Source organism: Sturnira hondurensis, unplaced genomic scaffold, assembly GCF_014824575.4.
Source record: "Sturnira hondurensis isolate 20B ecotype Veracruz unplaced genomic scaffold, ASM1482457v3 Scaffold0022908, whole genome shotgun sequence".
NCBI lineage: Eukaryota > Metazoa > Chordata > Mammalia > Chiroptera > Phyllostomidae > Sturnira > Sturnira hondurensis.
The window spans coordinates 8,322,482-8,340,918 of NW_028095539.1; the positions used below are offsets into that span (position 1 = coordinate 8,322,482).

At 65.7% G+C, this 18,437-nt stretch overlaps 1 protein-coding gene across 1 annotated transcript; it reads right to left on the reverse strand.

The window, feature by feature from the left end:
* Positions 1 to 99: 99 nt before the first annotated feature.
* AGPAT2 (1-acylglycerol-3-phosphate O-acyltransferase 2) lies at positions 100 to 12,449 on the reverse strand. Its single transcript, XM_037036650.1, has 6 exons — positions 12,054 to 12,449; positions 3,837 to 3,970; positions 3,376 to 3,551; positions 3,008 to 3,103; positions 1,363 to 1,435; positions 100 to 655 (listed from the first exon to the last, which is right to left on the reverse strand). The coding sequence occupies exons 1-6, from the start codon at positions 12,233 to 12,235 to the stop codon at positions 480 to 482; spliced, it is 837 nt and encodes a 278-aa protein (XP_036892545.1). The 5' UTR covers positions 12,236 to 12,449; the 3' UTR covers positions 100 to 479.
* Positions 12,450 to 18,437: the final 5,988 nt, after the last annotated feature.

Sequence of the window (18,437 nt, forward strand, 5' to 3'; positions counted from 1 at the left end):
GGGGGAGTCAGGGGCTCCCATACTATGTCCTTGGGAGGAGGCGTGGGCAGCCTAAAAGACCCCCAGGTGTGCCCACCCTCTGAGTGATCACAGCTCCCAGAGCACTTAGCAGAGTTCGTTTATAAAAACAACCCCAGGGGAGTCGGAGAGGCAGGCGGACAGGCTCCCAGAGCCTGCCCCTCCCTGGCAGCCTGATGCAGGCCTGCTCAGGGGCCGGTTCTGAGGCTCGGGGCGGACGAGGCGCTGCCCTCGGCCTGAGGAGGTTCCGGCTGACTCTGCAGTGACCTCAGTGGCCTGGATCCGAGGCCGGTGACAGGACCAGGCTCCCTGCTTCTGGGGCTCAGGGAGAGCCGCCTGGCCGCGGGAGTGGGCCACAGTGACATTCGGCAGCCGAGACCAAGGGTCCAGGGTCCTTCTGTCCATCCTCTAGCCACACCCTGCGCCCCGCCCCTCCAGGTCCTGCCTGCCACAGGCCTCGGCTACTGGGCCGGCGGGGTGCCAGGCCCCGCAGTGGCCCCATTCTCCTGGGGCGTCTTGGATAAGTGGAAGAAGGTGTTCCGCATGGCTTTGTGGCAGGTGTCCATGAGCTGGGGGATGTCGCTGACGGTGAGGCCGCTGGTGGGGATGGCGTCCAGGACTTCCACCTTGATGGTTCCTGTGGTGCGGGTGGGGAGGGTGTCAGTGGCCCGGGCACCCCACCCGTGCCTGACGCCCTGGCTCCCACGCTGTACCCTCCTTACTCCACTGCCAGCAGAAGCCCCTCCCCTTCGGCCCCCGACCAGCCTTTCCCGTGGAGCCCCGCTGAGGGCCAGCTGGGCTGGTTTCCTGCTGGGACACCAGGGCCTGCTGGGGTGGCTGGTTTTCAGGTGCACTCACGCTCGGCTCCTAAGTACACACTCGGGGTCGGGATGACTGCGACCCCCGGCTAAGCACCACCAAGAGCCCAGAACAGCCGCCGCCCCAGGAAGTGTCCTCCTGGCCCCTCCCCACTGCCCTTCAACCTTGGACCCCACCTTTGCACCCAGGCGCTGGGGCAGCACCTGGAGGGAAGGGCAGGGGTCTCAAGCTCTGGGGCCCACGGGAGTGAGGGTGCCTGGGAGGCTTCTGCTCCCGTGAGCCAGGCCTGGACGCCTTGTGCCTCCGTGCCGTGGGCAGCCCGGACCTGTGTGTGTGGACTCAGGGACCCAGCCCACCCTCTGAAGGCCTCAGTTTCCTTACTCAGGAAACGGCCCCTGGTCGAGGCTCTGGGTCCCTCCCTCCCCTGATCCCCTGAGTGGTCACTGTGGGGCCTGACCTTTAGTAACTCCCAGAAATGGGAACTACACTCCATTAGGGGCCTGGGCCGTGTATGCATGACACTACCTGAGGTGAAGCGCTTCGCCCTGGGGTTGTAGAAGGAAGAGAAGCTGGAGTACACCACAGGGATGATGGGCACCTGTGCACGGAGACGAGGGAAGCCTGAGGATGACCGGGAGCCACTGCCAGACCACCCTGCCCAAGGGCGAGCTCGTGGGGGAGCCCTGCCTTACCACCACCTGCCTCACCTTGGGGTTGCCCACAGCACCTGTGGCTGCCAGACAGCCACCGTGTCTGACCTCCGGGCCCTTCCACATGCTGACCCTCCAGGCCTGGGGCACCCTCTATGGGTTGGGTGGCCCAGAGGGCCATAAACTCATCCTGCATACCTTCATTCAAGCATCACCTCCTCCAGGAAGCCTTCCTGGGTTAGCATATATCCATCAGATTTACATTGGTGCCCCACTGGGTCCTAAGATTTCCTGGGGCGGGGGGGGGCGGGCAGGACCCTGTCCAGTATAGCCAGAGGAAGCTCTCCTCCACCTCCGGAAGCCTGGGGACAGAATCAGCCAGGGGAAGGGGCAGGGCCTGCTGGCATTCCTGAAAAACACCACGGTCAAGTCCAATGGTGACTGCAAGGTTGGAAGCGCTGCTGGGATAATCATTAACCCCGCAGCTGGGGAGCCTCTCCTGGGCACCTGCAGAGGGTGGGGGCGGCCTGAGAGCCCAGAGAGGGTGCCATCCAGCAGGCCCCATGGGGAGATGGAGGGTGGGGCATGGGCTACGACAGTGAATGACGTCCAGTCTCCTGGCTGAGGCTGCTGCTGCTCCTGTCCCACCTCTGCGACCTCTTTTCCCATGGGGTGGCCCCCCCACACACACACACACACCACCAGCAGAGCAGGTGACATCAGGCTGGGGCACCTGGCAGAGTGCCCTCCACCTCCTGACTAGAGGGCCCACGGGCCCAGAGAGCCCAGGCTGCTGTCTCCGCCTCCCTCCTGCCAGCTTCTGCACCCGTGACATTGCTGGGGCCTCTGGCAGGAAGGCTCCCCGGGCCTTGCTCAGAGCCATGGCTAGGGGGCGCTAGAGGCCGCTTGTCACAGCTGGAAACTGCCAGACTGGCTGCCACACCCACCTGACTCCCCAGACCCTATGGTTTCCCTATAAGAACCCCCACCACACAGGGCCAGGGGTGGGACAGGCTGCCCACCAGGAGGTGCCCTCATCACGGCAGGCCCCAAGACACCTCCGGGACGAGCTGCATCCCGGAAGTCCAGGAGCAGAACTGTGTGAGGTCCCACCCATGCACAGCAGGGCTCACACCCAGGCTCATGTCTGGCTCTGGCCCACACCCGCCCCACACCCACCGCCCACTCCGAACCCTCGAGCGTGGGGGCAAATGAGCACTCAGCAAGCAGGCCTGCCGCTGCCTCCTCGCCCGACAACCCCTGCTTGCTCGGGGGCCCTCCTGGCCAGCTAGGGACCTGGGTACACATGTCATTCCACCCGGGCCCTGCTCCTGAGCGGGCCCCGCCTTAACACGCAGCAGGTGCAGGTGTGAGGGGCCCGAGGCCCTGCCCGTCCGGGAGAGGCCGGCCCCTGGCAGTCCCCGCCCCAGCCCCACCTGGCAGTCACCGGCAGCCTTCAGCCAACCGAACCAGCTTCCCTGACCCCGAAGCAGCCCCAGGAGGGCGAGGCCCCTGCACACCTGGGCCTGGACCGCCAGGTAGAAGGCACCTTTCTTGAAAGGTAGCAGGTCCCCACTGTTGTTCCGTGTGCCCTCGGGGTAGATCCACACTTTCAGCTGCAGGGGAGAGAAGAGGAGGGTGTGGGGCTGGGGGCGCCTGCACCCGTCCTCCTAAGGAGCCCCCTTCTCGGCCGAGACACCACCCCTCACCACAGGAGGGCCCTGCGCCCGCTTTTCTGTGCCATTTGCAGGCAGGCACAGGTGACGTGTTCTTTATACCCCAAGGAGGCCTGGCTGCGGGGCTGCGGGGCTGCCTGCCACTTCCGGCCAAGAGGGGTGTGAGTGCCTGCAGGCCCAGCAGGTCCTGCCCCTGCCCCACCCCCACTCACGTTCTCCTGGGTCATGCGCTCGCCCACTTCTGCCATCACGGTCATGGCCGTGCTGGAGCGCTGCCGGTTGATGAAGAAGACGCCCCCCAGGTACATGATCAGGCCCACGGGCCCCATGAAGAGCAGCTCCCTCTTGGCAATCTGCACGCACCGCTCCGGGAGGATCTCCATGAGGCCTGTGGGGGGGGGGGGCTCAGAGCCGGGGGCCACCTCCTCGTGCCCCCTCCGCCCCCAGGCCCGGGGCAGAGCGGCACCTCCCCACTGGCTGCCTGGGCGAGCCGGCAGCCCCCGTGCTCTCTCCCACCCACGAAGGAGCTGAACAGAGCTCCCGATGTCGGGGAGCACAGAACCCGATGACACACGCAGCCGTGGCCCAGCGTCCCTGGCCTCGGGCAGCCCACCTGGGTGCCCCCCCCGCCTGCCGGCCCAGACCGGGCGGGACCCTCAGGTCCTTGGCCTACCCATCATGTCCAGGATGCTCTGGTGGTTGGAGATGATGACACAGGGGCGGTCCACCGTCAGCTTCCAGCGGCCCTTGATGTCAAAGCGGAGGCCGTACAGGTACTTGAAGGACCGGACAAACCAGCTGATGATGCTGCAGGGGAGATGGTGCTGTTGAGCAGAGGCCCTTGGGACCCTGGGGAGGGGCACAGTGACACGGCAGAGACCCCCCCCATTTGCTCTCCCCTGGGCTGGCCCTTCAGGGTCCTGCCCCTCCTGGGGTCGCGGAGGGACGCCCTGCCTCCAGCCACTGAAGCCTCTGGGAGCCAAGCCTCAGGGGGTGGACGCCCACCCAGCACAGGGGAGGGCACCTGCTTCCCCCTCCACATTCCAGGAGCCTGCCTTTGCCACCCCCCGGCCCTCGGCCCACACCCCTGTGTGTGCAGCCAAGTGGGGACCCAGCTGGAAGAGGGCTGGAGGGTGAGAACTCCCGGGACAGGCTGGGTCCGGTTCTCTGCCGTATCAGCGACAGAAGGACCACATGGGAAAGACGTCCTGGGCCTGACAGCGAGGGCCAGGCCCCACCCACACACTCCAGGGCAGGAGACCCAGACGGGGAAGCAACTGCCCCCCAGGCAGTGCCCCACCAGGAAATAAGCGCAGGTACCAGGTGCAGACCTCTGCGAGGCGTGGAATGACAGGGACCCAGCACTGAGCCGGCCACCCAGGCCACATCCCTCACCCTCCCCATCCCCCGCCCCCGCCCCCGCCTGCAGAGTGGGACCAGTGCCCCTTCTCACAGAGGAAGCCCTGGGCCCAGGCAGGTCACTGGAGACATCACTGTGGGGTTGGGATACCCGCAGACCCCTGGCTGCGCCACAGGAGGCTGCCCCAGTACCCAGGGCACGAGGGGCCCAATGGCACGTGTGGGGCACTTCTGTCCTTTGCCTGCCCACAGGGCTGCGTCGGCTGGTGGCTGGCTGGGTGCAGAAAATGCAAGGAGGAAGAGCAGCCTCGGCCCGTTCCACAGGACACTTTACCAACACCTGGGACAGGACAGATGCCCTTCGGGGGTCGGCCTCGGGTGGCAGAGCTGAGGCTCCAGCTCACTGCTCTGCGACTCCCTGCAGGGCCCAGGGTCTTTCTGTGAACAGTGGGGGACTGGGGGCCCGCCACCCACTGACCCAGGGGTTCTAGGACACGTCTCGCAGAAGATTCCGGCGAAGGCGCTCCCCAGCCCCCATATCTACAGCCCTGCGGGAAGGAGTCCCGGACCCGGCTCAGGGGCACAGGGGACAGTCACTCTGCTGTGCAGCCACCACCACCGCCCTCTCCCGGACGGCCCGTCTTCCCTCACGGACACTCGGTCCCCGTGAGACCCCCACCGTGGACGCCCTGTGTCTGCGGAGCTGCCTCCCACCTGCAGGGACTGTGTGTGAGCCGGGCCTCACAGGACTGTCCTGTGTCTGAAAGGCAGGCTCTCACCCGGCCACATCTCTCGGAGCTCAACTCCAGTGGGGAGGGCAGACAGTCCCCATCGCCCTGCGCTGCAGGCTTGGGGAAGCCGAGGCTCTGGAAGGCGCCGCAGTTAGCCGGGCTGCTGTCCAGGCCAGACCAGCGGGGCTTCCTGCCCAGAGTCACCAGGTGCCGCCCCGGCGGCCACCCCACACAGCCGCTGTGAGAGCTGCCCAGCTCCTTCACCCCGGGGCCTGTTTTCTCACGTGCAAAAGGCAGCTGCCCAGTCCCCGTGAGGACAAGGGGACCAGGGGAGAACACAAGCAGGCAGTTCACAAAAAGAAAAACCTGAAGTCCAAATACACAGAGAAAAAGTCCCATCTCCCTAGAAATTAAAGAAATGCCCATCCAAACAAGAACGCCTTGCCCTGGCCAGGTGGCCCATTGGGTTGGAGCGCCGTCCCGTCCACCAGAGGGCTTTGGGTTCGATCCCTGGGCAGGGCGCGTGCAGAAGGCAGCCGATCAGCGTTGCTCTCTCTCTCTCCCTTCCTCCCTCTCTAAAATCAATAAAAACATATCTTCAGGTGAAGATTTAAAAACAAAACAAAACAGGAACACCTTTTCCTCATCCTTCCGACGGTCTGGGGCGGGGCCACCGGAGGGGCTGGCAGCTCCGGCTGGAGCCTGAGTCCCTGTGACCTGGAATGGCCTTTCAGGGTCACCGGGAGGGAGGCCGTCCGGGGCGCGTGGGTGAGCAGCTGGACTCAGGTGTGGGAAAATCCGAAAGCACCCGCACCCCAGAAGGGACAGGGAAGTGGACCGGGGTCCGTGTTACAGCAGCAGCCAGAGAGAGACAGGCGGGCTCCTGACTTCTGACCCTGTGACCTCCGGTGGGTCCGCGGGCCCGCTTTCCCCACCCAGTGGCATAGGGACACTCAGGTCACACAGGGAATGACAGTGGTGCCCCCCAGGCAGTAGGATTTGTCGTTGGTGTTCTCCTTCCTGATTTTGTACTGTGGTAAAGCCCTGGCAGGGTATCCCAGTGGTTAGAGTGCCGTTTCGATACACCAAGGTTGTGCGTTTGGTCCTGGTCAGNCGCACCCCAGAAGGGACAGGGAAGTGAACCGGGGTCCGTGTTACAGCAGCAGCCAGAGAGAGACAGGCGGGCTCCTGACTTCTGACCCTGTGACCTCCGGTGGGTCCGCAGGCCCACTTTCCCCACCCAGTGGCATAGGGACACTCAGGTCACACAGGGAATGACAGTGGTGCCCCCCAGGCAGTAGGATTTGTCGTTGGTGTTCTCCTTCCTGATTTTGTACTGTGGTAAAGCCCTGGCAGGGTATCCCAGTGGTTAGAGTGCCGTTTCGATACACCAAGGTTGTGCGTTTGGTCCTGGTCAGGGCACACACAGCATCAACCAATGAGTGTATGGACAAGTGGAACAACAAATCGGTGTTTCTTTCCGTCTCTCATCTCTCTCAAATCAGCAAGTTAAAAGAAAGTTTTATCATGGTGAAACCCACAACATAATACACATCACAGTCACCGTTTTCAGCAGCGTCAGGCCCCCCCACCGCCCTCTCCAGGACTTTCTCCTCGTGTCTGGGGTAGGAGCTGCCTGTGGGTTGTCACTGTTTCGAACCAGGAAAGATGCTGTGTAGCGCAGCACTCCACCAGCAGAGCTCAGCACCGCCATCTCCGCCACCCCGGTCCCCAGGTCCCCGCCAGGGCCGGGCAGCCCAGCGGGGCCACAGGAGATGGGGGCTCTCCCCAGAACACACTCTTGACGCTTTTGCAAATGACTACACTCACGCAAAACTAAAACACACCCCAGCCAGCGCGACCGCAGTGAACTTCCAGCAAAAGGCATGTCCTAGGAGTGAGGAAGGCCCGGGGTGCCCTCAGGGACAAGCCACTCCCCCAGTGTTCCGTCTCCCGGCATCGGGGGTTTTCTGTGGCCGTGGTGGGGAAGTGTACACCGCCACCATGGTTTACCAGTGTTTCCTCAAAGACCAGGAGGCAAGCGCACCTCCCCAGGTGTTGCTAGGTGTCCGCCTGTGTGCCAGCAGGCACCGGGCACAGAGCAGAGACAGCCAGGTGGCAGGGACAGCCCCCACGGTCGCCCCCTGTTGAGCACCTCCTGTGTGCCAAGCACCACACCAAGGGCTCCACCTGAACTCAAGACGACAACCCCACGGTGTCCGCACACTCAGTGTGCCCATCCTGCAGGCGGGGAAGGTGAGGTTCGGAGGCGTTCAGTGACTTCCCCAAGGCCACACAGCAGGGGCTGGAACCACATCCTACCCTGAAAAGGGTGCTGGGTGCCCAGGCTCAGAACTGCAAAACCCGGGAGGCACTCGGAGCCCACCCACCCTCCCCCACCCCTGGGGCCCACCCACCCCGCCAGCAGGGCCAGAAGTGGCTCTGTCCCCTCGCCTCCCCAGAACCTAAAAGCACTGTCACCCCCAGGCACCCCATCCCGAGGGTCAGCCCTCCATCGTGGCCCAGAGGCTCCGTGGGGCAGGGGACATGGCCGCACAGCTCTGGTTGCTGTTCCCCCAACTCCATGACCTTGCAGGGGAGGCCACCGGGGGTGAAGCCCAGGTCGCCTGAAGCCCAGGTGACTGGCGTGAGCTCCCCGCGGCAAGTCAGGTGCCCCCCGGAGCAGGCCCTTTCCAACCACGTGTGGGAGTGGCTGGCTCCTCAAGCAGAGGGGGTGGCCTGGCGCGCCTGGCGCCCTCTCGGGAGCCCTTCACGCAACCGCAGACCAATGCGACGAACACCAGTCTTCTGGACCCATGGGAGCCCAGATCGGGCTCCTGGCGGCCAGCCCCCTCGGGCCCCCTACACTCAGCCCCAGGACACTGGAGCCCCTCTCAAGCTCTCAGTCAGACAGACTGTAAGTGGTCCTGACTCCTTTCTCACGGGCTGCGACCCTGGGCAATTCACTTTACCTCCCCAAGCTTCCATCTCTGCCTGTGAAATGGGGAGGGCGTAGTGGGATTGAGCGTGACGAGGCTGGGATGCCTGTGAAAACTGCAGGGACCTGGGAGTCCTCATAGTTAGTGGCTTCAATGGCGATGACACAAAAGAACCCAAAGTGAATGAAAGCAGACCCCCTGCCTTGGCCAGCCCAGGCCTGCCCGGCTGGCCCTCGCTCCAGGGAGCCGGCAGACAGTTCAAGGCTAGGCCAGGATGCCTGCTGACCTTTGCCCTCAGCCCCTGGACGGGGGCTAGGTGGCCCTGGGAGACCCGAGCGGCTGTCTGGGCTGAGGTGTGCCAGTCCTCAGCCAGACCCCGCAGAGCAAGGGACGAGGTGGGGCCACCTCGGGGGCAGCCCTGCCAGGAAGGCAGTGCGGAGGGTCATCGGGACGCCCCAGTAAAGCCACTTGGCTGAGGAGGGGCGTTCCCCATCGAGTGTCACAGGAACTAGAGCACGAGAAGGGGACAAGAGCCAGGGAGAAGGACAGGGTCTTCCCGCCTGCACAGACACCCAGGGGTGCTAGGGGAGGGGGGTGCACAGGAGCAAGGTGAAGCCGGGGAGACCCTCTCAGCCTCATTAAGAGCCAGTCTCCGGGGCCAAGCACTGGTGGAAGGTCTCGTTTCTGGTCCCAGGGGACAGTTTGTCCCAGCAGGACAAGAGGGGACCTCCCTTCAGTGCTGGGGCCCCAGGACGGCCCCCAGGTGCTGTGGGGCTCCCCATGTACTGCGTCCCCACCCAGGCACCCCCCTCCGAACTGCGAGTTTCTGGCAGCACTGGCGAAGAGCGGCCATTCCAGATTTAAACCCAGACCAGCACCGACAAGTCCCCGGGCCTGTGTGGCCCGTTCTCCCTCCTCGATGTTTGGTGTGGGCACAGCACACACTGACCGAGTGCCTCACTGCCCTGCCTCCCTTGCAGCTAAAAGCCACACGGCCCTGGCCACAGGATGAAGGTGGAAACACATGGGCCAGTCCCCAGAGGTCCTGCCACAGTGGTGGCCTGCTGGACACTGGGAATAGAGGGCCTACAGGGCAGAGGAGCCGCAGCTTTGGGCGCCCCAGGCCACGCAGCTGTGGTCTACTTTGACGCACGACAGAGTAAGCCCTGGTAAGCCACTGTTATCAGGTTTCCTGACCGTGCAGCAGAGGCCAGCCCTCACACACACAGCTTCCCCGGACTCCACCGGAATCCCCGGCAAATGGGCAGGACGAGGGCGTCTGTCTCCCGGAAGGCAACTTGCTGCTCCTCCCGAGTGCGGCCAGTAGGGTGCCGCCCGCCGAGAGGGTCCCCGGTCTCGGCCCCCAGCCCAGTCAGAACAGAGCCAGCCACTGCCCTTTGCCGCCCTCGCCCTTCCAGGCCCACTCCCAACTCCAGTCTAAACAGCAAACACCTCCTTGGGTGCCCACCCAGAGTGGCACAGGGAGGGGCCCTTGCTGGGGGGGTACAGAAAGCGGGGGGGAGGCAGAGACCCCCCCAGGAGCTCAGCGCTTCCCCCAAGCCTGGTCCCCAGCCCTGTAGCGCTGCCCTGGCCCCTGGCGACAGGAGGCACGGAGGACGAAGGGAAAGCCTGCATACGGGAGCTGCTGTCGGCAGGTCCACTCCCTGGTTCTGCCACAGGCCCTCCCAGCTCCAGGACCCGGCGACCACTCCCTCTCCCTCCCCAAGGCCTTGGTTTCCAGTTGCTTCTCTGACCCTCTGACTCTTCATCTGCGTGAAGAAGGGAACACGCACAATCCATTGCAGAGGTCCGGGCTTCTGCGGCCCACAGTGGGGCTCCGGGGTCGCGCCCAGCCGGAGAGCCCTTCAGAAGGAAGGATGGGACAGGAGGCCACCGGGCCCCCAGGGTGCGTGGGGCTCCGGGGCACACTGAGCAGACTTGGGGACGGCCCGAAATGAGGCGCACGCCCTGTCGCTCCGCCCCTCCCACCCCTCCGCCTGTGTCCTCCCGGTCCGGCCCAGACCAGCGGCCTAGAGCAACACAGAACCTCCTTGTTCTCTGTGTCTCTCAGCCCCCACCGCCGCACCCCTGGAAACCCACGGTCACAGTCACCCCACCCTGACCAGCTTGGGGAGCCGTCACTGTGGGCCGCCCTGTGGGGGCTGGCGGTCCCCCTAAGGGTGTCTGGGCGCCCCCGGGCTCACCTTTGCTCTAGAGGAAACAGAGCCCTGAGGGCCCCGCGCAGAGCCTGGGTGTGGGGGCTGCCCCGGGGCGGGGGGGGGGCAGGAAGCTCCCACCAAGCACTCTCAGGGCATCAGGGGCCTGAGGAGGACACACTACTTGACCGGAATTGGGTGAAGCTGGGGCTGCAAATCAGGCCCTGGGCTGGGGAGACACCCCAAGCCCACAGGGGGAGGCCAGGCCCAGCCACCAGGTCGGCAACTCCTGACTTAACCCCGGGGAAGTAGCTCTGCCTGGGAGAGCCAGCGGGGCGGTTAAAAGGCGAGGAAGCGCTGACAGAAAGGGTCCGCAGGGCGGGGTCACTGCAGGGTCGGGACTCCTGCAGGGCCCCAGGCCCTTCGCCTCAGCCAGGCCTCCGGCGGCCTGGGGCACCCCTGCCCGGGGTGGCCAGCCCAGGGAGGAGGCGATACTATTTCGGAAGCAGTCCCTTCCCTCCCCTCCCCAGAGGACACGGGGCATCGTGGGGGACTCCCCTGAAAGGCCCTCACCTGGGCCCTGGCTCCCAGGGACACTCCAGCCATTTCAGTGTGTGTAGGAGGGGAGGCCAGCCTGAGCCACCTCAGTGCCATGGGAAGCCACCACCGCCTGAAGACAGGGCCTGGGGACCCAGGCCGTGTGGGCCGGCCCAGTACACCAGCCCACCCTGGCGAGAACAGAGGCGGAGAAGGCCAGGAGCTCCCACCCACTGCCCTGTGAGCGCGGAAGTGGGGGAGGGGGCTCAGACCAGTGTCCCCTCACCAGGTCACAGCCACAAAACTATTGCAAAACCCACAGAGACATGTTAGCAACAGCTATGTCCCGGCCAGACTCAGGAAGAAAGGGCAAGAAGCCCCTGTCTGGCAGCCCCTCCAGCCTCTGACCCGGAGAGGTCACCCGGTCCTCTAGTCGGCCGGACGGAGTCCCCACGGGCACCCGACCCCTCCCCCCTCCCCACCGCCTGGTTGCTGGGTCTGCGAAGAGCCCAGAGGAAAATTCCAGCCAGCACCCGCTCCCTTCACCTGGGCTGAAGCTGGACTCCATCGCGGAGCCGCCCACCTTCCCGAGCAGAGGAAGAAAATGGAAGCAGGAACCTGCCAGGGAGCCTGGGACCAGGAGTGTTCATCACCTGCCTAGCAGGTGGGAGGAGGGGTGGAGAAGAGAGGGCCCGCCGGCGCCCCAGAGCTCCCGGTCCAGGCGGGAGCGGTGCTGAGCCGCTCTGCCTCGCTGCCCCGCGGGGAAGCAGGACCGAGCCTGTCCCGGCGCGGCCCAGGCCCCTTTCTCTCAAAAATTGGCCGGAGCCACCTTCAGCCCCGGACCCCGCACCGAGCGCGCCCTCGGCTGGACTCAGGGACGCGGTGGCGCCGGAGGCCGCGACCTGTTTAAATCCGTCCTTCCCCTGCCCCCCGCCCCGGCCGGAGGCCCGGGACATTGTGACGCCGGTTCCCTGGGACCCCAGCCCCTCCTCGCCCGCCTCCCCAGCCACGCGCTCCCCTCGCGCGTCCGTCCCGGGCCGGAGAGAGGCGCGGGCGGGGCAGGAAGGAGGGAAAGGAGAGAAGAAAGTTGGGGAAGCGGAAGCAGGCGGCGCCCGGCGCTCCCCAGCCCAGCCCGGCCCGGCGCTCCCAGCCCCGCCGGCCCCCTTGCCTCATGTTCTCCACTGTCCGGCCGCCGTGGCGTAGCAGGCAGACAGCAGCGGCCACGATGGAGACCAAGAAGCACAGCACGCAGTACAAGGAGATCTTGGCGTAGAACTTGGCGGTGCGGTTCAGCTGCACGAGTAGCAGCAGCAGCAGCAGCGCCGCCGTGAGCCACGGCCAGAGCTCCATGGCCGGATCCGCGCGGGGCGGCGACCTCGGGGCCCAGACGGCACTGGCCTCGGGCTCCCAGCCTGAGCTCCAGCCGAGACGCAGACCTGCGGACGGGCGGCCGCTCCCCTTCGTCCCCGCCCCGCCCGCGCCCCTTATTGCGAGGACCAAGGGGCGGGGCGGCGCGGGGTGGAGAGAGCGCGCGCAGCAGGGAAGCGGCTAGGTGCGGCGCACCCCGTGCGACTCCCTGGGCCACCGGGTCACCTCGCTCCGGCGCCGCCCCCACCCCAAGGCCCAGCCCGCCTTACTGGGTGTCATCCGCACAGCCCCGCCCCGCGACTCGTCCCCTTTACGCCGCCGCCGGGTCACCGAGCCTCCCCTGCTGCACCCCCCTCGAAGCCCTGCATCCCGGCCGCGGGGGCGCTGGGCCTCCGGCACCGCCCCCCGCAGTCCAGTCCTCCTCGCATGCCCCGTGTTCCCCGCCGCCCGGCCGCCCGCCGCCACTGTTGCGCCGGAGCCCAGACCACAGCTCCAAAGGCAGCCCAAGGGCGCAGCCGCCCACGCCACTCCCGTCGCCAAACAAATGGGCCCTTGAAACACACTCGAGTGACCAACGGCCGCCTGGACAGGCAGCCTGATCCCTGGGGTTTCCCCAGGGGACTCGCCCTGGGGGGCTTGGTGGGCAGCACCCAAGGGGGGGGCAGTAGGAATAGGGTGTTTTTCTGGGCGGGGCTTTTGTTGCCGACACTGGGTGTCAGGAGCGGTGTCACCCAGCTGCTCCTGGTGCGGGGCCAGCGGCAGATATCGGGCACCTGTGTTCACATCAGCCCGGCACCGGGCCAGCCCAACAGGACTGCAGGCAGCTAGTTCTGGCTTGGGGTGGGGAGGAAGCAGCCCTGTCAGGGTGTTCCAGATCTTCGTGGGGACAGGCCTCAGGGACAGCTCTGAGTCTGTGACTCGGAGCTTCCTCCCCACCCACGTGCTCTCCACCTGAGGGTGGGGGCTGTGTTGGCCACAGTTCGGAAGTGCTGCCCTGCCCCTCGGGGCCTGAGGGCGTCAGCGGGGACAGCACTGGCCTCTCGCTATTCTCAGATGCTGAGGTGACCTGTTGCTGCACTGAGTTCCTGACGACCCCTCCCCCCACTGCTCGGCTTCCTCTGACAAATAGGAAAACCGCACTCTTCAGATGAGTGAGGACCTCCCGTGCTCAGAGGGGTTCGACCCGGTGCGGGTGGGAGGTCCCCGCCGGTCCGTACAGTGGGGCCTCGAGACTTTGCCCCACACCTGCGGGCACTTGGCGGGAGAGCCTCTCCCAGCATGCCCTGATCCAGCCTCTGCCACCCACCAGACTGTGACTCTGCGTCAGTTCAGAGAAAGTGCTGGTCCCCCTCCCCACTCCTGGGGCAGGCTGCTGCTGCCCCCTCAGAGGGGGCCTGAGAGCCCCCGGGAGGGTTCACGGCCCCCCAGGTGACGACAGTGAGACTTTGGAGGGACGTGGGTGGGTGCCCCCCAGCCAGTGGTTCTGCAGGGAGCCAGGCAGGGGCAGGAGTGCCGGCTGGATCAGGGCGGGCTTCTGGAAGGAGCCGTAGCAGGAGCATCTTGGGCTGCAGGTCCTGAGGGTCCGTCCAGGTGGATGGAATCCAGTCCTTACCAACCCCAGGGCGGAAGGGGCTGTGTTGGCAGAGGGCCTCCTGCTGGGCCCTTAGCTCCCTGCCCCCACTCTTCCCACCCATCCCTCCAGTCCCTTCCTTGGCCAGCCTCACATCCTCCCAGCCCGTCCAGGCCCTCCGCCCACAGCTGTGCGTTTGTGGGTTTGCGGTGCCCCTCCCCCACTGGAATGGCCACTCCGCTGGCACTTGCCCCTTCTGTTCACTGGAGTACCACCAGCACTGAGGACAGTTGATGCCCAGCACATAGTAGGTGCTCAACAAATACTCCTCCGGTGCAAATGCACCCCCATTTTACAGATGGGAAACTGGGGCTCCCAGGGATAATCACCCAGACAGTGGCAGGAGGAAGTTGGCCCAGTCACCTTGGCCCGGGGCCGCTGCCCTGGGAAGCCTGCCCGGTGCTGGGCAAGATGCCCCATCCTGCCCTTGCTGTTGCGCCCTCAGATGGATGAGAGGCTGTTACCCAACGCCACCTCCTTCCCCAGTTCCGTTCTCCCCTTGGGGAGATGTTGAAAGAAATCACCCGCTTTCCCTCTCACAAGACGGGGGAGGTGGAGGAGGGCTGGACCCGAGAGGGGCCAGCAGAGGGGAAATCCAGGTGGAGGATCGGAAACGAACATTCAGCATTTCAGCATTTGGACGTCCTATTGGGAAAGCACAGCCAGACTCCATCTCCTTGCAAGACCCAGTCAGAAGAAGGGCAACACTGTCGCAGTGGGTGGGGCGCACGCCGTCCAGTTGGCCCTCCGGGGGCACCCTGAGTCTCCCCAGTGGCCCCCGGGGAGGTCCCGATTACCCCCAGTCAGCCCCACCCCCTGCCGGGCAGCAGCTGAGAGCCCTCCAGGGTATTTGCTGGGACCCTGCCAGGGAGCACGTGGCATCGGGTGACACATTCAAGGCCGAGCTGGCACCATCTCCTGAGGCCCTGGAAAGCACACAGCCAAGTGGAGGGGACATGCCAGGCACAGGGGTGCTCTGGCTCCGGCAGGCAGATCAGCCTGAGGCTGACCAGGCCACAGGCCTGACTCATGTGGTGGGCCCTGGGGGCCAGGCTGGGGCCCTAGGTTTGGTCCCGGGTTCTCTTGGGTGGTCCCGGTCCGGAGGGAAGGCCTGAGGCTCTCCAGCTCTGGAAGCTGCATGTGTGACCCCCATCCACCTGACACGTGGCACTGCCGGTGGGGGAGGGGTGCCCAGCCTCTGAAGCCCGTGTCTGCTCTGGTCCCCAGGTTACCCAGCAGCACCTGAGCTTCCCAGATGGGAGGGGCGCCTGTCCCCAGGCCTGCTCCGGGCCCCCTCCAACTGGGCCTCTCACATACCAGCACGTGGCTGCGACCCCTTCAGACCTGCCTGGGAGCCAGGGATGGGAGAGGGTCTTGCAACCCCACGAAATCAGGTGGGGGCCAGGAGAGGACGGTGAAGCTGCTGGCCCGGCGCCGGCCTCCTGGGGAGGAGGCTGATGGGAGCCAGGCCTGGAGGCTGGGGCGGGGGTTAGCTGGGAGAGCCGGGCCCTGGGGTGCGCAGACCTCTGGGCGGGGGCGCCACCTGTAAAGAAGGCGGCCTGTGAATCTTTCATGGGCTTGTGCTTAAAAATAGATGAGGTGAGGCCTCTGGGCCTGATTCCTGGGGCCTGGCTCAGGGCTGGGGCCGCAGACTCCCCAGGGAGGCCGGGAGGACAGTGAGGGCCACGGGGCGGGCCCTGGGGCCAATGGGAGACCATCCCCTGGATGTGGGGTCCAGCCGGCCGGGCCACAGGCTGGGAAGAGGGACTCCAAGGCAGGGCGCACAGGGCAGAGGCCCGGGGAGGCCCTGCTCACCATCCCATCCCTGCAGTGGCCAATCCCCTGTTCTCTGTGGGTCCTTAGGGGGGCCCTTGCCCAGCACCCCACTACTAGACAGGTACAGAGGGCCGAGGAGACTGTGAGGAGAAATCCCCAGGGCAAGGCGAAGGGGAGGCAAGATCAGGTGAGGGCCTTAGAGTCCAGAGCCAGACCCCGGTGGCCCTGCCCCGGCCCTTCTGGTGATCTCCGACTGGCTCTTCCTCTCTGGGCCTCAGTTTCCTTTTCTGTGCCGAGGGACAGTGACAGGCTCTCAGGGGCCCAGGGAGATTAAACGGGACAGGCTGTGCGTGAGATGGCAGCCCTCAGCAGCTCTGCCTGCCCTCTGGCCACCTCACCCATGGTCCAGTTGGCGGCCAGACCCAGTCAGCTGCCCCAGAGTCGTCGGGGTGGGCGGGGGGGTAGTGTCGCTGCTGGCCAAGTGGAAGGAAGGGACAGGCCCCTCCCGTGGGGACGCGGGACTTTCGCCGCCTCTGCAGCCCCAGAGCCACACTCCTGGGGCAACCCAGGGTGGCCACACAGGGCTTCCTGGGGGGGGCGGGCCTTCCTCCTCCAGGACAGGTGGCAATGGAAGAAGCGTCAAAACCTGGAGAGAATTTCTATGGGTTTATTTGTCAAACCACCGAGGACACATCCTGGGAGGCAGGACCTCAGGTGCAGCAGAGAATAGATGTTCGGCAGCTTTTATTTACTGAGGGGAGGGGAGGCAGAGCCCTGGAGGCGGGACCAGGTGGCTGGAGAGTTAACACGGTTATAATAAGGGGTTATGAGGGGCCGGGGACTCGGGCCCCTCAGAGGCGCATTAACCTTGATGCGCAGGCGCAATGGCCAGGCCCGGCCGCACCAGGCGAGTTACAGGCTGGGGAGTGGCCGCCACCGTGACCTGCCGGGTGAGGAATTTATGATCCCATCGTCCCACGTGGTGATTTTCCTCAGAGCCTCTGTCCACAACCCGCCTGGGACCAAGGGAAGTCCTGCAGGGGCTCAGGGGCCACGCGTGGTGGGAGCGGCAGCCCAGGGGTGGGTGGGAGGGAGAGCCCGGGCGCACCTGGCCCTCCGGCCTCCGACCCTCGCCACGCCCATCACCGCCAGCGCTCCGCCCGAAAGAGCTGGAAGTCCTGGGTGTGGGCAGAGGTCGAAGGCCCTGCCCGCGTCTGGATGCTGTCAGTGTTCCCCTGAGTCAGAGCGCAGGGCAGGTGTGGCAGCCCCGGGAGCCGTCCAGACTAATTAGTCCCCGCACTCAAGAGCCTGGAACCCACACTGCCGCCCCACCCAGACTCCGCCTGCGCGGTCCCCTAGGAGGGGACACCCGGGCTTCGGGTCGGGCCAATGTGAATCCAGGACCCGGGGTAAGATCTGAATGTGCCATAAACAAGGACACTCTTTTCACGTGAGTATGTCCCCCGTAACATTTGGGACATACTTGTTCTGAAACGTGTTACTTGTTGTTTATCGGACATTTAACTCTAACAGGTATCTTGTTTTTCGGGCCAGCCTCTCCCAGAGTAAGGCCAGAGCCCAAGAGGCCTGGGACTCCGCCTTTCCGCCTTTCCGCCCTGCTGCGCCGCCTGGCAGGCCTGCCACCAGCTGGGCAGGCGCTCGCGGGGTGGCACTGCCCTCTAGTGGACAGGCCCCAGAAAGGTGGAAGTAGCCTGGCCGCGGCAGAAACGCAGGGGAGGGCCCCAGGCTGCCTGACGCCGCCTCTGCACACCCAGGGGAGGAAGGGGAGCAACCACATGACCATCCCCAGAGCCTCTTGTCCACCCAGGGCCAGCTGCCCACCAGTGAGCTCAAGGGTCCCCTGCCCAGGGCCAAAGAAGTGGCCAGGTGCTGGGGGCCACCGGGGGTCGGCCTGGACCAGGGTGCAAAGCTGACCCCAGTGTTGGAAGCTGTGGGGCAGGGGTGGGCAGGGGGCTTCAAGAGGCGTTTTCCTCCTTCTCACCCTCTGCCCCCATTTGAGCTTCATTTCCTTCCTTGGAGCTCACCGGCACAGGGCAGTCAGTCGCCCAGCAAGCTGGGGTCCCAGCAGTGTCCTGCGCCATGCCCTCCACCCAGGCGGAGCAGGGTCACAGGGAACCGCTGTGCAGGGCTGGGCCCGGAGGCTGCCGTGCCGTTAACTCCTGGAGCCTGAGTCTCTTCCCAGGGCACCGCGAGGGCGGGAGCCGGGCCTGGCCCAGGGACTGGCCCAGTGAGACCACAAGCCGCAGGGGCCCCCAAGGGGTCACACGCCTGCAGGCCGCACCCCTCTGGGGAGACGCTGCCTTCGAAGAGCGGGGGGCTGCAGCAGCCTCTGGGGGAGGGTTCTCGGCTCTGGACGTTTGCGTGTGTCTCCCAGAGGATGCACTGCCCGGGCCTCTGGGCAGACTCTCCCTCCCCGGCCCCCCAGCCCACCCCAGGGGCACTGCCAACAGCTGGGCCAGCTTCCCTTCCCGGTGGACCTTGGAGGGACATCCACAGTGAGGCCGAGATGCCCATGTTGGGAGTTCGCCCATCTCTCTGTGGCAGGGACACTGGAGCTAGGGAGCTGGCCGTCCTCAGCAGGAGCCGGGTGGCATCTCCTGCCCCTCACCTGCACCCACACTTTGTGTGTGCCCACACATGTGCTCAGCCCCCCCCGGGGGCCTGGTCACCACCCACCCCCTGGGGGGCTTCGGGGACATAAACCACAGCAGGAGGCGCTGAGGTAGAGCCCGTTCCAGCAGTCTCGTGTGACATGGA